We start from the raw sequence: 12,746 nt of genomic DNA, 5'->3' as shown, positions 1-12,746 counted from the left end.
AGAAGGGAGTACATTCCAAGCATGGGTGACAGCTGAGAGAAGGACAAAAAATAGAATGCCTAGATCAGAAAATAGCAAGTAAAGCACTTTGGACAGAACACAGAACACTCGAAGGGCATGAGGTGAAATAATCCTGGAGAGGTAGACTGAAGACAGCCTTTAAATACTAAGCTGAGAAATTTATATTTTATTCTAGGATCAATAGAGTCACTGAATGTTCTTGAGCAAGGGAGTGAAATGATCAGATCTGTAGTTTGGGAAAGTTATTTTGTCAAATTTTTGGAAGTTGAATCAGAGAGAGGAGAAACTAGAAGTATAGCGAGACTAATGAGGAGGTTACTGTAGTAGTTTAGGTGAGGAGTGATGAGGGCCTGAACTAAGTTGGCAGCTGGAGACAATGGAAATAGATGTGAGAGATGTTGTAGAGAAAGAATGAAAATGGCATGGAATTGGTCACTGATTGAATTAGGTGAGTGAGGGATGCTACTCTTCTAAGATAGCAAAGCAGAGTGACTGAAAGGATGATAATTCCAGCAACAGTCAAAAGCACAATGCCTCTCACATAGAAGGTATTTAATAAATATTTGTAGAACTTAAATGAACTAAATCTTGCAAGAGGGGTAGATTTGGTGAGGGGAAGAATATGTAATGAGTTCTGTTTTGAGCATGCTGAGTTTGAGATCCCTATAGAACCTCAGATGGAGCTGTCCACCAGGCACCTGGTGCTGAAATTCTGAGTCTCAACATTCGGTGTTATGACATTCTGTTGGCCTGTGGGAACTTCAAGTCTCTTACGATGGCACTTACCTAAGCTGTCCTCCTAGTCTTATATTCCAGACTTTTCCTTCCATTTTTGTCCCACCTATGTCTTATTTCCTCTTGGTTATTGTCTCTGCTGACAATGAGTGGTAATAAGTAAAGCTAGTAAACTCATCCTGGCAAATGTGTTACTAACAGGTTACCCTTCCTCAGTGACATCATGCCTTAACTCAGTAACACTGCCTTTTTAATTAAGAAGGTTCTTAAGAAACATTTTTAAAATTTTTATTTTGTTTGGTTTCTACTTAGATCTATGATTAAAAATCTCTATTGAGTACAGATCAGTAACTGTTTCTGCAACTTCCAATATTAATGGAATTGCTTACAGAAATTCTGTGAAAGAGTTTAAATGACTCTTAGGGTTGCGTGGCTAGTAGGTGTCAGAGGAAGACTTGAACTCAGATTTTTTTTGTTACTATAACGCTATCTTTCTATCTATTATACCAGGTTGTTTTTCAAAGAATTATATATGCAGCAAAAATGACAGTCGTTGAAATAGATAAGTGGCAGTCTCTTTCCCTTCTGGACCTCAGTTTCCTCCTCTAGAAAATGAAAGCACTAAATTAAATAATCTTGAAGGTCCTTTCTCATTCTAACATTCTATAACACAATATCTCTAAGGTAATTTGAGAGTATAGGTTTCTTTTAGGCTGAATTCACCCAATTAATAATTCTATGGTTCCATTGATTTTACATGAAAATATGATCCCTGATATCTTCTAAATCTGTATGAAAGGTCAATGATTAATAACCCATTGGGAGACAGCATTGTTAGTGAGTAGAATCAGATGATAGGTGGGTTCATAAAAAATCTCTTGTGATACATGATAATAGCTACAAATTGGTAACATTTATATAGCACTTTAAGATTTATGAAGTACTTTACATATACTATCTGACTTGATTCTCACAACACCCTGGGAGGTAGGTGCTATCGTTATCCTCATTATACAGGTAAGGAAACTGACATTGAGAGGCTAAGTTATTTGCCTAGGGTCACATAACTAATTTGTCTGAGGTGGAATTTGAAGTCAGGTCTTCATGACCCAGGATGATTTTAGGTTTAATGTTTATATTCATACTGGGAAGCCTCAATATTTAAATATGAAAGAACAGGTTCAAAGAGGATGATTGACCTGCCCATAATAAAATACATAGGAGTCAGTGGTAAGATTTGAACCCAGTTCCTCTGACTCTAGATTCAATATTTATTATTAGTCACAACCTTTCTAAGTCTTGGTTTTCTCATTTGTAAAATGGGGATAAACTCTACCTATAGTTCTTATCTTTTAGGACTTAAATGAGCTCATGCTTATAAAGCATTTTGTAAACCTTTAAGATGTTATGGAAATGCCAGTTATTACTATCACTATTATTAGAAACACTTTCTTCCATACCACAGTATGCTATAGTAAAAATAATGATGTCACATGAATAATGATTCTTACATTAATGATATACACTCACAAGTTTTCTGAATTTAATCAGATTGGGAACTTATGAAGGCAACCCAAGCCTTTTTCTTGGCTATATTTTGAAAATTTCATCCTTCAGTCCCAATGGAAATAAAGTAGTATTTCTTTTTATTCCATAAAGGGTCATCTCAATCTCCCCCATCTCCATATTCCAAATGTGCTTAGTCTGTATCACAAATTGACACTTGGCTTGTGGCATCTTATGACTATTTTATTTCCATGTGTTTCCTCTCCCCCATCACCTTGTAAGCTCCTTGACATAAAAGGCTATATTTTCTTAATCCACCCAACTAGCACCATGCTAGGAACCCACTAGATACTTAAGGAATATTTGTTGACTTTATCAGAACTTAATCAATTTGAGGTCTTAATCTTTGTTTCAGTCCTAGTTATTCTCTTTTAGAGGTAGAGTTATTCATAAGGAAGTCTTATTGGGAGGTAAAGGACTTGGATAAGTCCCATATCGCTGCAGCAACTAGTGGCTAGTCATGGAATCAAGGAATTTGCAGGGAAGAAAGAGGGTATTTCCATTAACTGATTCTAAAAAGAAGACTTCAGGCTCATAGATACATAACCAATCCTATATCCACATATTCCTCAAGGAAAAATTAACAGCAATACTCCAACCCACTATGATTCAGCCCTTTTGGTCATATAACCCTTTTTTACTTCTCTTTTCCTTCAGGGCTGCCTTTTACATTCAGTTTAGCCAGATTTCACCAAGATAAACCTTCTGGGATACCAGCATAGAGGATGATTTATGCTGGGGCTATATGGATGACACTGGGTGCATATCTAGGCAGAGAGGGGCAATATAGCTTAATGATCCTAGTGTGGTCATTAGTAATCCCCTAGAAAGTTGTATTTAACTTAACCAACTATATTCTAAGGTCCCTAAGTGATCAAGAAAATTGGAGACAAGGGTCATTGTTACCATCTTGTATCTCCCTGAGTAATTCACTTCCCTTCTCTGACCCTTACTTTTGCTTTCCTGTCAAAAGGGATGTCAGACTAGGTGAGCAATAAGGTTACCTCTCAGTCTCAATCTTATGATCTTACCCGCTTTTCAGGGGGTGCTCCATGTGGGCAGTCTGTGGGTGAAATGACTAGAGTCACAGACTCATTCAGGGCAGAGAAGGTGATGCTTATGGAATCTTGATTGTGTACCTTCAGTTTAATTTGTTCATTCATCTATAGAAAAACAGGAAGTTGTTACTGCCTCAATCACCCCTGATTTTTCCTTTCCTTCCCATAAAATCAAATTTGTTGAAGGCCCATTGTTCTGCTCTACATTAGTTAAAAGATAAATGCAGAAATTTGTTGCACGTGATATGTATCTACAAATGACTCCTGACCAAATGTAGCGAACCTTTTGAGCTCTACAGAACCAGTGTGACTGTTCCTGTGAAAAGATAAGCAACATAAAGAAACTACCCTACACACACACACACACACACACACACACACACACACACACACACATACACACACACACACACACAGATCCACACATACATACAAACATACACATGCACACACGGAAATATTCCAACTATCTTTCTTCTGATTTTTAGAGTTATCAAAATGAAGTCCTGAAAGTCTCATCATCTTTCAGATCTCTTCTAACTGGGTCCCTTGTTAGGCAAGACAAGGCAATCTCTGGTTTCTTGCCGCCTGAGTGGTAGGGATAAGAAGCTCAATGCATTCAGTAATGACAAAGATAGATCATTGTGGATTGGGAAGGCTTTCTGGAAGAAGTAAGACTCAATTTATGCCTTAAAGGCTGGATAGGTAAAAATGGGTCATCTGGAGATGAGAGGGCATTCAAAATGGGAAAAAAAGCGCGGGCAAAGTTGTGAAGGTGAGAACAATGGAACAATATATAGACCACCTGAAGTTTTTAGGCAGAGTGGTAGGATGAAAGCAATATTCGAGGATGATAACCACTAAAGTCCCTTTCAACTCTAAAAAGCAATGTATGGTAAAGATCTCCCAGGGGGAGAGGGAAATGGTGATATAAAATAAGGAAACTTGAAGAAGGTCAATTAGTAAACTTTTCCTTCAGTAAATTTCTATAGTACTTATTTTCAAGATCCCTCTTTCTGGCCCTTACCCACATACTGAATTGCTATGTTATTGTCATTTTTCTGCTTCGTCGATAGATAAGCTCCTTGAAATTAGAATATCTTCTATGGGTCCAAGAACAGGATTGGGCACATAGCAGGTACTTAATGAATGAATGAAATTCTTTGATGGGGCCCAGGATGCTTGCAAAAGCATTCTTCTCTGGATGATATTCCAATGAACTTGGGTAGCTACAGACACTCTTTCTCCATCACATGAATGAATGAAATTCTCGTGGATCCCAGGACAGTCTTGGGAAGATATAACTCTCCTTCACTAATGCATGGGAAAAGCTATACAGACCTAACCATTAATATATATTTGCACTCTATGAATTGGCGGTATTGTCTCCTACCTTATACTCTAATGATATCAAGGTCCGCTTCTTGGAGGTCCAACTCCATTTGTGAACTGTGTGCCCCATAGTGTCTTTTATACACCCTCCCTCATGATTCATCATAAACATACATGGATAGCTGGGAGAAAACACACAAGTAAGGATATACATCTTTTGATGGAACTTCCTTTCATGAATTCTAGGGAAAAGTGTGTGTGTCAGGGGAGGGGGAAGAGGGAGATTGCTTCCTCTTGCCCTAAGCTACAGATCAGCAGATAGAGGCAAAAAAGGACAAGTACTAGAGCTAAAAGCCATGGAAAATGCTCACACTGATGGATTTTACTGTAACATAAGTGACATTTTTCTTGGTTGTCTCTGCCTCTCAGGATCTCCCAAAGGTGATCCAGAGAGGGGAAGAAGGTGTGGTAGTTTCCAGGACATTTTTACCATGTATCATCACCATCTTCCTTTGATTCTGTCCTATAACATGACAGTCCTTTATGGTAGAAATGTCACAGAACCTATCTTCTTTTGTTCCTCTCTCTAAATCACCTAGACTTTTGAGAGATCCAGAGAGTCAGAGACAAGAAAGTAAAATCCACTCCCCACCTTCCCCACCCATACACACAATATTGGGGCTTAGAGTAGAGCCTTCAGTTCTGCAGGCTTCCTTGTATTACAGTCACATTCCAAAAGGAAAACAAAGTTATCAGGGAAACAAGGTAAGAGACACTTTCCCAACCCTTCAAGTAAATTTGGATGTCTTACACCTTTTATCTGCTGTTTCCTTTGGGGAAAAAATGCCTGGGAGTGGTCTTTTGGGCTACAGAAGACAGACTATGAAAGTAGAAATGCACTTTATTTTCAAGGCTTGAGTGTATGTAGTGGTAATGTGGTAGCAAATAGGGTGACAGGCTCCATACCTCACTGTAAGTTGTAGACTTCAGGAAATATAAAATGTCATAGTAGCCCAGATTTAGAGCTGAAAGGGGACTTAAAGATCATCTGGTCCAATGATGTCAAACTCAAATAGAAACAAATTCCTGCAAGCCACATACTGCCTAGTTCACTTATTTCAGTCACATCTGACTCTTTGTGACCCCATTTGGAGTTTTCTTGATAAAGATACTGGAGCAGTTTGCCATTTCCTTCTCCAGCCCATTTTTAGAGTTGAGTAAACTGAGGCAAGCAAGGTTAAGTGACTTGCCCAGGGTCACAGAGCTAGTAAGTGTCTTGAGAACAGATTTGAACTCAGAAAGATGAGTCTGCCTGACTCCAGGACCAGCACTCTATCCACTGACACCTGGCAGCTGACATATTGACTTAGCAAATTAACATAATCTATATTGTATTATATTTTCATTTATTTTGTCAAACATTTCCCAATTACATTTTAATCTGGTTCTACCCCATGAGTTTGACTCTTTTGAACTCTTCCAGCCCCAGAGAGGCAAGATACTTTGCTTAATGTTATACAAACTATAAGAGGCTCTGGTCCTCTGATGCTTTCCCCTATACTGCCTAGCCTCTTATTACTTCATACTTCCTGTTGTATTTAAAAAGGAAGGAGAAGAAATGAAAAGAGTAGGTCCCCAAGAAACAGGAGAAAAAGGCAGTAGATGCTCAGAGACAGATAGTAGTACAGATAGTGTTTCTCCTCTGGAGCAAGTGGAATCAATCTAATAGCATTTCCATGGGTAAGCCTTTCAAAGAGTTGAAGATAGCTATGATGCCCCACCCAAGTTTTCTCTTCCTTAGGTTAACCTTTCCCAGAGCTTTCATATCATCCTGTCATAATCTTGAGATCATTTACTATTCTTTTCATTCTCTTTTAGAATATTTACCAACTGATCATTGTTTTCCTGAAAATCTGGTACCCCTAATTGAACACAGTTCCCAGAGATTAAACAAAAGAGCAATAGGAAGATAAAGAGGGAATGGAAGGAGGTGGATTAAGGATCAATGTGTGGAAATATCCACTATCCATTAGAACTATTAAAAAGTAGAATAGATTGCTTTGGGAGTTAGTGGATCTGCCTCATTAAACAAAGGGTCATGGAGGCAGAGTCAAGCAGCTGCAGAGTAGGAAGAACATACTGGTTCTACCTTCCAATGTTTCTAGATTTAGATAGATCTAGAATGTGCACCAGATTGAATACTGATTAGAAAATCCAAGGAACAAAATCACAGTGACACCAGATCACTGGACTTTTTCCAGCCCTAGTCAACATAGGGAGATAGACAGAAAGGTCTACAGACATTGGGTATGGGATCAAATGAGGAATTGCTACAAAAAAAGCATTCCAGTTCAGGTAGAAGCTGTGCAAGAGAGCAACAAGATGGCTCCAAATGGAGCAGAGAAGGCCCTAAACTTGTGTAGGGGACAGGAACAGGTACCAATTAGCAGATGTGTTGTTCATTACCCATTTTCCAGGTAATAGATCCAAGTATGACTTAGGAGGAGACTTGTACCTAGGTGTGGTATTCCAGTGTGAGAAGCATTTGCAGGTCCTAAATTGTGTAATGAGCAAAGGAGCAAGTTCAGAAGCAAGCAGCAGCTGTGTGGCTCTGGCCCCAGCAGCAGAGCTAGGTCCTAAGCCTCCCTGAAGCCTACAGAAGAATAATCAGGGCAGGAATTCCAGACAAGAGATCAGTCTGCAGTTCTATCATTGAATCACCATAGATTTCCAGTTGGATAGTGACTGAGTCCTGAACCAATTTACTGGAATTCCAATTGGAGCAAGCCTTCAGATGTGTGGGACAGAATCAAACTATATCAGGAACTTGCAGAGCTCACACCAGAAGGGCTTTGCCTTTCATCAGATCATTTTGGGAATATAGAGATCTTTCATGTTCCAGTCTGAGCTGTCCTTAAGATCCTGAAATAACACAACACCCAATTCCCCATGAAAATAGCAGCAAGAATCAACAGTACACTAGGTTATCCCAGACATTCTTTCCAGAAGTGCTTAGAACCTGGCTCTAACATAAAGTTCAAAGTCAGGAAATAATCAGGAAAAATGAGAAAAAGCAAGCAAAAAATAATTCTACCATAAAAAGCACATCCAGAAGAAGAAATGGACTTCAAAATATCTACAAGAAAAATCTTGAAGAAAAATGTAGCTTGGGTACAAGTTCAACTAGAATTTCTAGAAGAGATGAAACAAGAGGTGGAAAAAATGTTTACAATATTTTTATAAATGAAGTGAGTGTACTAGGGGAAAATGAAAAAGAAATAAGATCTACAGAAAAAAAGAATGGGAAAGAGAATTTGTAGAATGTGGAAATTTATTTTGCTTTACTATGTATGTAACAGGGATTTTGCTTTTCTTTCTTTTCAATTGGTGGTGATGATAGTGGGGAGGTGGGAAAGAAGGAAGATTTTGGTTGATCAAGAAAGCAAAATTTAACATAAAAATGATGAATGATTCCCTTTCAAGAATACTGTAGAAAGGATTCTTGTTAAGGTATGGTTTGCACTAGATGGCCTTTGAGCCTCAAAATCTATGACAGAATGATGAAACAAAAGACTTGAGTATTCATAGGTTTTGAATGAGATGGAAGTCAACAACTATTATTTGTGATAAAAGATAACTGGTCCTTATCATATGCCCTGCCACTGTTTCTTAAGATCCTCCAGATCTTATCCTATATTTTGTAGTCTCCTGACACTAAGGAACTCTAGATTTTGCAATCCACTCCACTGCTAAACTCCTAGGATTCCTGACCCTTCCACCTGACTAGCAGATGAGGTTTCCATTATGTATTGTCTCTCCAAATTAGAAAATGAGCTCCTTGAGAAGTGAGATTGGATATCTTTTTCTCTTTGTTTCCCCAGAGCTTAGCACAATACTTGGTACATTGTAGGTGCTTAATCAATGTTTTTTCTTGATTTTTTTCATTCAGATTTTATATTCTCAACGTTACTGTTTCTAATAACCCACTCACCGGTTCTTGAGGTTATACTGCACACTTCCATGGCCTTCAGCAGTAAACAGACCTATGATGTGGAAATTTGGTGTATCATTGAAAATGCAGGTTGTATATCTTCCCCTGCAGCATGTAGGAATCTGACACACAGCAACATGTCCTGAAGGATAGCTGGTGGGGACAGTCAAGTTAGATAAAGAAGAATTTCTCAGGCCTCTTGATGAGACCCAGTGAACTGCTGAGGAAAGCATGCTAGATCTTGGGAAAAAAATTTAGATTCAAATCCTAGCTCTACCAGTTATAGCTATGTGACCTTGGGCAAGTAACTGAATCTCTCCAGATCTCAGTTTCCTCATCTATAAAGCAAGGAGAATTGGTAAGATTATGTGAAGGATCTGAGAATGATTCACCTAAGAAGGAGAAGATTCAGGTCTTCCAGATCTTGATGTTATGTTTTAGACACTGCCTTTGGGTGCCACCCTTATTGGGTACGCCTTATTTTCTTAATCTTATTTTTATTAATCTTTCGCTTTTACATTGTCTTCATTTTTAACATATTCTTTCCCTCCACTGCCACAAAGCCATCCATTGTAACAAAGATTTCAAAAGAAGGGGGAAAATAGTTCAGAAAAACCAATCAGAAAAAACGAATCTCAACTGGATCAGACAATATCTCCAATATTCCATACTCATAGTCCTCCACCTTTGTAGAAGGGGGAGGAAAAATGTACCTTTTTCATTCTTTACCTACTTCTTGGGCAACTTCTTCGAATGAACCTCTAGGAGCTCCCTATGTTGCCTTAGATGCTTTCTAGAAAGAGAACATTCAGCAGTCACTCAGGACTGGCCTTGGAGAACTTTGCCTTCCACTGTAACCTATATTCCTTTCCATAAGCAAAAATGGCTTTCTATATAGGAGGAATAGAAAACTACCTTCATAGCATGATGGCAAAGAAAGACGTCTTGTGTCCACTATGCTCCCCTTCCCTTCTCCAGTTTAGTCATGTTTGATTTTATTCCCTACTCTTTTTATACACAGTTACCTTCTGTCATGCTACATCATACCATCCTTCCACTTCCTACTCCTTTCCTCTTTTCAGTTACAGAACTGTAATTCAAATCAAGCCTGCCAAAGGGTATGTCAATGTATGTCTCCCTAATAATTTTCCAAATCAAGATAATCTCTCCTCAATCACCATTGTTTTCCTCTATTAAAAAGGAAGTTCCCTGAGGGCAGGCATTTTCTTCCCTTTTGTTTTTGTATCGCACTGAACGGAGCCAGAGAGCTAGGCATCTAGTAAGTGCTTAATAAATGCTTCATGTACATCCATTCATTTGGAATGATAGTCCTTCAAATACTTGGAGATCCCTGTCAGATACCATTTAACTGTTCTCCGGAATTTCTTTCATCAGTCCTCTTACGTTAGGCCTTTAGTTTGAGGCTTTAATCTCTGTTTAAATAATAACCTCCATTCACTTGGCACTTGAAGATTTTCATAACTCTTTATATTCATGATGTCATTCTCAGCAGAAATTATTGCCTCTACTGATGAGGTTACTAAGACTTACAGAGGTCAAGTGACTTGCCCAGGGTCACATAGATGCTAAGCATCAGAGACAGGTCTGAAATTTCTTCCTGTCTCCCATTCCAGGACTTTTCCCTCATTCCATGATTGTGTACATCCTTTGGAAAGGGAGGAAGATTTCTCTAAGTTCATAGATCATATGTTTAGGGCTGGAAGCGAATTTGGAGATAATTGATTCTAACCATTTCATCTTCTGGATGAGGAAACTGAAGCCCTGGGACATGTTCATGGTCATACAAGTATTTAATAGCAGAAGGGGAATTCGAACTCACTTCCCTAGACTCTGAATCCAGTGCTCTTGATATCAGGCTTTTACATTTCTAGGTGAATGAAAGATCTGAGCTTGGAGCAGTAGAGAGAGAAGAGAACCCTGGATGGCAGGGACATGCCCTGGGGCACTGACAAACTTTGTAGTCAGCATCATACTGTAGGGACACTATCCTCTGAATGCTAAGACTAAGGAAGGAGTCAGTGGTTTACAGAAACAATGGAAATCCATGGGCTAGTACCTTCTAATGCCAACATAACATTTGACTTCATGGCCATCCTCCCAGGTCCATTGGATCATTGTCACCTGAAGTGGTTCTGGTGTCTGACTGCTGATGATGCAGTTGACAACGGTGATAGCACTTTTTGGGAGCTAAGACAGAAATATGTGGCCCAAATATTTCTACCCACCTAAAGAAAGATCTGCTGCTGGAGATACGTGAGAAGGTGTTTACGTCAGCCTAAACTGCAGGCTCCAAAGGAGAATCACAGCTATAGAACTGAGAGGGACTTTAGACATGATTTTACTCAACTCCATTTTACAGAAGAGGAAACAGGAGAGGTTAAATAACTTTCCTAAGACCAGAGTCAGGATTTGAACCCAAATCTTCTGACTCGAACTCTAGCATTCTCTCAGAACATTAAAGGCGACGAACCTCAGAAATCATTTAGCCCAACTCCTACAGTTTACAGAAGAGGAAGCCTAGTCTCAGAAAGGTTCAGTGATTTGTCCAAGGTCATACAGAGAATGAATGATCCAGTCAGGATCAGAAGAATCCAGGGCTCAGATTCTCATCCTATAAATCTAGTCACCATTGCTAGAGCTTTAATTAGCGATTTTAGGCCTGAAACACACTCTCAAGTTACTTTTTAAAGCCAACTTTGATGGCAGTGAATGGCTAGGTGGCTTAATGGATAGAGTGCAGGGTTTGGATTCAGGAAGACCTAAGTTCAAATCCAGCCTCAGACATATACAAGCTGTGTGACCCTGAACAAGTTGTTTAACCCTGTTTGCCAGTTCCCTCATCTGTAAAATGAACTGGAGAAGGAAATGGCAAACCACTCCAATATGTTTGCTAAGAAAACTCAAATAGGACCACAGATTCAGACATGCCTGAAAAATGACTGAAATAATGGGAGTAGTGGAGAGGGACTTCTGGGCACTTCCCTCTGGTTGTGACATGGAGACAGAAGTTCCAAGACACTATGAAGTTACTCTTAGGAAGCCCCTGGAGGATAGAGGGTATGGGGGTGGGTCAAGCAAGAACTTTCATCTGAGGTAAGGGGGTGGGAAATCCCATAATGTAACTTCCTATTTCTTTTTAAAGTATTGATATTGTATTTAATAGGAATGTATGTACAGAACCTATATAAAATTACATGCCGTCCCAGGGAGGGAGGGGGAACGTAGAGGGGAGAGAGGGGAAAACAAAATCTAAGTTGTATGGTAGTGATTGTAGAACACTGAAAATAAATCAAGTTAATATATAAAAAAGTATTGATATCTTCTGTTTTAATATCACCTTCATATATAGACATATCCTTCCCTCCTCCTCTATCCTCCTCTATCCTTTCTTGCAACGAGTTCCCCAAAACTAACTAACACATCAGTTGAGTCTCATAATCTACACAATATTCCACTCCCATAGTTCTTTAACTGAGTAAGGAGAAGAGTGTTGCTTTTTTCCCACTTCTTCTCAGGGGTCAAATGTGATCATTGTGATCATTCACGTAGCTTAAACAATTATTCTTGCACCTAGTTAAGGTACAAACTGGATGCCAGGCTCAGCTCTTTCTTAGGCTACCTTGTGGCTACTTAAAGAAAGACAAAGCTCATGCTATTCATTTCTGCATAGAGAGGTGAAGGGCTAATATGTAGAATGAGGGGGCATTTGGAGGCATGGCCAATATGGGAACTTATTTAGTTTGACTTGGTATTTAAGTAACAAAGGTTGTTTTTTTCCCTTTCCCCCCATGAGTGGGAGAAAAGAAATGCTTGCCAATTGAAAAAAAATTTAAAAATAAGGCAAATGCCCCTCAGCTGATGACTTCTGGCCATCAAGATAGGTTTGCCATTAAGATGATAGGATACTAGCCTGTGCACAACTAGTGCAAAGCTTGGGTCCTGCTTGGTAAATCAGCAAGTTTTCTATGGTTCCAGTATGGGTGGGAGTGGTGGGGCCAAGAGCCAGGTAGATAATCCTACTA

At 39.1% G+C, this 12,746-nt stretch overlaps 1 protein-coding gene across 3 annotated transcripts in view; it reads right to left on the bottom strand.

Annotated features, from left to right (window-relative positions):
• The window catches only part of C3H3orf20 (chromosome 3 C3orf20 homolog), a 104,798-nt gene that overhangs the window by 46,906 nt on the left and 45,146 nt on the right, over window positions 1-12,746 (bottom strand). For all 3 annotated transcript variants that reach the window (XM_072598383.1, XM_072598382.1, XM_072598384.1), the window contains 3 exons: window positions 8,704-8,856; window positions 4,774-4,894; window positions 3,354-3,485 (listed from right to left, as the gene is read on the bottom strand). In XM_072598383.1, coding sequence (XP_072454484.1) covers window positions 3,354-3,485; window positions 4,774-4,894; window positions 8,704-8,856 — 406 coding nt within the window. The remainder of the gene's footprint in view (window positions 1-3,353; window positions 3,486-4,773; window positions 4,895-8,703; window positions 8,857-12,746) is intronic.

Source organism: Notamacropus eugenii, chromosome 3, assembly GCF_028372415.1.
Source record: "Notamacropus eugenii isolate mMacEug1 chromosome 3, mMacEug1.pri_v2, whole genome shotgun sequence".
Classification (NCBI taxonomy): Eukaryota; Metazoa; Chordata; class Mammalia; order Diprotodontia; family Macropodidae; genus Notamacropus; species Notamacropus eugenii.
This window is presented reverse-complemented; position numbering and strand designations above follow the sequence as displayed.